Source organism: Lactuca saligna, chromosome 2 (genome assembly GCF_052625555.1).
Source record: "Lactuca saligna cultivar CGN05327 chromosome 2, ASM5262555v1, whole genome shotgun sequence".
In the NCBI taxonomy this organism is placed as follows: domain Eukaryota; kingdom Viridiplantae; phylum Streptophyta; class Magnoliopsida; order Asterales; family Asteraceae; genus Lactuca; species Lactuca saligna.
In genome coordinates, this window is record NC_136418.1 from 29,505,711 (window position 1) to 29,510,544 (window position 4,834).

The following is a 4,834-nucleotide window of genomic DNA, read 5'->3' on the forward strand; positions in this document are numbered from 1 at the left end:
ATATAGAGAGAGAGAGAGAGAGAGAGAGAGAGGGGGGGGAGGGAGAGAAAGGGGAACTAACATGGATTCGACCAAATCTTTAATTTCTTATTTTTAATTAACAAAGTATTAATATTTATATGAAGAAAATTCCAAAAAATAAAATAAAAGGTTAAAAAAGTAATTTCAAGTGTTCTAGGGATCAAAACCACTAAAAATTCTTGATTTTGGCCCTTTCATGAATGTTGAAAACTTTTTGGACTCTATCCACAAATTTCTACAAACCACATGGAACAATGGAACAATTTTGCAGTTTAGTCATTATTTAATAATGGGTGAAATTGGTCATATATTGTTAGTGTGCAAAGTCATGCTTGGATGTATTGTTTTAGGATTTCCTCTTTGTATGTGTAAATGGGTTGAGTCTTTTCCTATAAATAGGAAGTGAGTGACTCCCATTATGTAAGAGTCCATATGGAGTGTTAGACTAGAGAGAGAAATTGTATACAAACCCATTTTTATAATCTTTCTAGATCTAATAAGAGCTTACAAAGATTTATTTACTCCTTGTGTTTTTTAATTTGTATGATGAATCATTAGATCTTTTCTAATTCTGCATATGCCATCAGAATCAACACAACTACAATTGGTATCAGAGCGGGTGTTCTTGATTTCATCAAGAATTGATCCTTGATGGCGATTTTGATTTGGTGATTCATTTTTTGATCATGGAACTTCGTGATTAGAGTGTTTTTGTGTTCTTGAAGTTGAATTTTTCCTTGATTTGATTCATAATTCAACTTTCTCTCTCTAGAATACTTGTTTGTATCACTTTCTCTCACTAGAATTTGATTCATAATTCGACTTTCTCTCTCTAGAATACTTGTTTGTATCCCTTTCTCTCACTAGAATTTGGTTCATATACACTTTCTCTCTCTAGAAAACTTAAGTTCATATCAATTGATCAAAGATGGAAGAAACAATTTATGAAGTTTTTATGGAGGATTTTCCATGGCCATTTAGTCTTGAAGGAGTTCTCAATTGTTTTGTAACCAGATATTTCAAACAAAATACACTCATTTCTAGTATGAAATGTGAATGTGGAAAATTCAATGGTTTTTGTATTGATCATGATCATCATGAGATGTTGCTTAATTGTTTGGTAACAACTTATCATGAAAGAAGAAAGAAGAAGAAAGATGATGAGGTAATTGAAGGAATTCGTCTTGATGAATGCATATATGGTGATAATGTTCTTGCTTCTTACCCGGATGTTCTTGATGTTCAAGAAAAAAGAGTTCAAGTTGATTTTCAAGATGAAAAAGTTTTTTGCTCAATTGGAGTTCAAACCAATGATATTTTGGGTTCTTGTGATTCGTTTGAAGGAATGATTCCTTATCGGAAGCCGGTGATCCAAGAAATTCACAAGTATCAAACTCCAAAAGATTTGATTCAAATTCACAAAGTTGATGTTGTGAAAAGTGGGTTTGTTCATGAAGTCAAATCATCAATATGCAAAAAGATGAGAAATAAAAAGAAGAAGAAGATGAATCGGAAAAATAAGCGGGTTTACTCACAAAAATCGTCATATGTTGTGAAGCAAAAATCCGTGAAGCAAATTTGGGTTCTAAAGCAACAATCTCCAAATGTTGCATTGAATTTGAAGTCAAAACCCAAAAGTGTTGGTGGTTCTTTTGAAGATGTTCTTGGATTGTTGAAGAACACGAAGAACATGAAGAACGAGTTGTACATCTCGCATGGTGGGTGGTACAATGTTCGATTTGGAGATTTTCTCATTCCGACAAAAGAACCAAGATCTTCCAAATTTGATTCGTTCGTTGAAAATGGATCTCGATTCGTGAAAAAGGTAACTCAAATTCTCAAATGGATTCCAAAACGTCCTTGATTTCGATTCGTGCTTTGCGTTTTTCAACTTTTGATCGATTTGTTTCATTGGATCTAATCCGTTTCAAACCCTATAGTTGATCCAACTATTTTTGTTTAGATCAAACTTACAAATTCGAAATTTACTGTTCATATTTTTTTAAATTCATTGATCTTATTTTAAAACTCATGTATCAAATCCTCTACTGATTCATAAAAGCCCAGTTTGATAAATTATGTTACTATTCAAACGAATTAAGCCCATAATCTCTAATGTTCTAATATCTTCTATCTGCTACAGTTCTTGTCCGTGTTTAAGCCCAATTAATTAGAACTCTTTGATCTGATTTAGAAGATTGAAATCATGTTGGTGATCGTGAGCTCACACGCATCCTTTACTTGTACCATCGGCTCGTATATCATCATGATGAGTTGTTCATGAGTTCTTCATCTCGTTAATTTTTTTTTCATCGATTGATGTTCAAAACTTATCTGAAAATATGTTTCGATTTCTTTTCATATGTCTATGCTGTATACTCAAATCGATTTGGTTTGTTTTTTTTTTTTTTTGAGTCGAGATGTCTAAATAAGAGTCAATTGATGATTGAAAGGAATCAAGCAATCGATGCTGGTTAACAGATAGCTTGATGAAAAACAGATGAACATTCAAGTTTTGATCTGAAATTTGTGGTTTGATTCATCAATTTCGAGTTTCTTGATCTTTAACTTCGAAAAGTCAATCACAGAAAAAGTCAAACTCGACTTCTATGGGTTGATTTGCTGAATTGATAGTTGAAATTGGTTGATACGAATCATATTTGGCCTGTGAAAATCGAAATAGGGTTTAATTTGGACATTAATTTCGAAATTGATTGGATTTGTGATACCGTTAACGAACAATCGATGGGAACGAACCGAGAACAGATAGCTTGATTTTTGATTTGTAAGCGATAATTGAAAGTTTGGAGTTGATCTTAATTGAAAAGAGAAAGGTCGACGGATAACAAGTTCGATTTTGTGATGCTGGGTTTACTGGTAGTCGATATTGCGAAGAATGAACTGGGAAGATGTGTTGAAGTTGTGATAATGAAAGGGGTTAATGTTTCAAAACTAATTTCGCATTTATGGATTAGATTCGAATTTGGGTTGTTCGTTTGAAATAAATATCTGATTATAGATATCGATGGCTGAAGGGTTGATTTCGAATGTTTGATAACGAACTGTTTTACAATTGAATGGTATTGCAGTCGCATAGTTGGAAATCGATGTGCGAAGGGTTTGATGTTGCAATACTTTCAATTTGTAAATCAATTTCAAGTCGATTGGGTTAATATTCGCATATGGGTTCAACATATGAAATTTTGGTTTCGCATGTTTGGAGTCAAAGATCAGTATTGTGTTCGCATATGGGTTTCAGTTTGTATATCAAAATTGGATTCGCAATTGTGATAGTTTTTCGCATTATGTTTTGATTTGAAGAGGTTCGCATTTGTTTAATGCGAAGAGATGCGAAGGAATATGAATGAATATGCGAAGCATGTGAAAGTTGTTACAGTAAAATGCGAATTGGGGAAGAAAGCCAAGAGTTTCGCATTTGGTCCCTGTTCTTTTCAAGAAATATTACAAGTAGCCAAACTTTGCATGATTGGAGAAAAAAAAAGAATAAAAAAAGGAAGAAGATTCGAAAACAGTCCCTGGAGTCTCGCATTTTTGGAAATAAATACCCAACTTCGCAAATAGCAATAAAAGCTGAGAAATTTCAACATTTTCAGTTTTGGTCCCTGCAGTTTGTGCGAATTTACGCTTTATACTCGGTTTCGCAAATGGGCTAGAGTTTCGCATATTTGACTGTTTTTGGCACATTGGGTCCCTGCAAGTTTCAGAAAGTGACAATTTCTACCTGGATTTTGAAAAATCTTGCAACTTTCACCCAAAATGTCAAAAATTTTCATTAATTGAAAAAAAAAATTTGTGGCTTTTTCGTGATTGTTTTTCCATGCAAGATTTTTGGTGATTCATTTTTGGTACACATCAAGGGGGAGTATTGTGAAGATTATTCATCGGGCGCTTCTCATCCTTAGTGGGTTTTATAATCATTTTTTGATTATAAAAAGGGGGAGAATATGATGGGTATTCGAAGCTTCTCGGGTTTTTCGAATATTCATTTGCGGATTTGAAGACCGGTGTTACTTCGAGGGGGAGTTTGGTCTTGATCGCTCTAGCTCGTTGGAGATTAAAGCCGGACATCCAATCCTAACTTTGAGGGGGAGAATGTTAGTGTGCAAAGTCATGCTTGGATGTATTGTTTTAGGCTTTCCTCTTTGTATGTGTAAATGGGTTGAGTCTTTTCCTATAAATAGGAAGTGAGTGACTCCCATTATGTAAGAGTCCATATGGAGTGTTAGACTAGAGAGAGAAATTGTATACAAACCCATTTGTATAATCTTTCTAGATCTAATATGAGCTTACAAAGATTTATTTACTCCTTGTGTTTTTGAATTTGTATGATGAATCATTAGATCTTTTCTAATTCCGCATATGCCATCAGAATCAACACAACTACATATATATATATATATATATATATATATATATATATATATATATATATATATATATATACTAGCCGTCTACCCGCGCAAAGCGGCGGGGCACGTGAGTTCTTTCGGTGATATGTTTCCATTACAAAATTGTTATGTTAAAAAAAAGTACATGTTGAAGACAATATAATCAAACTATGGTGTTATTTGTTACATCATGCATCAAATAACCAATAAAAAGCAACCAGTCAAGACGACACAAAATATTAATCGTGCAATACTTCTTTATACACCACATTTGCTGTATAAACCCCATCACCTTTTGAATTTTCGTTAGGCTTTACTAATACTTTTGTATTGCAACGTGAAACCCCTCTGGACAATGCAACATAAAGTTGTCCATGCGAGAATACTGGTTCTGGAAGATAGAT

General features: G+C 33.5%; 1 protein-coding gene across 1 annotated transcript; it reads left to right on the plus strand.

Annotated features, from left to right (window-relative positions):
* The first annotated feature begins 386 nt into the window (after nucleotides 1-386).
* LOC145028822 (uncharacterized) lies at nucleotides 387-4,322 on the plus strand. Its single transcript, XM_078977550.1, has 2 exons — nucleotides 387-1,846; nucleotides 2,165-4,322. The coding sequence occupies exons 1-2, from the start codon at nucleotides 950-952 to the stop codon at nucleotides 2,189-2,191; spliced, it is 924 nt and encodes a 307-aa protein (XP_078833676.1). The 5' UTR covers nucleotides 387-949; the 3' UTR covers nucleotides 2,192-4,322.
* Nucleotides 4,323-4,834: the final 512 nt, after the last annotated feature.

What these genes read in the sequence shown, in the direction of transcription:
- LOC145028822 (XM_078977550.1), top strand. Translation starts at nt 950, where the DNA reads ATGGAAGAAACAATTTATGAAGTTTTTATGGAGGATTTTCCATGGCCA. An exon ending in GATCTCGATTCGTGAAAAAG is followed by an intron (nt 1,847 to 2,164) that starts GTAACTCAAATT and finishes TATCTGCTACAG; the next exon opens with TTCTTGTCCGTGTTTAAGCC.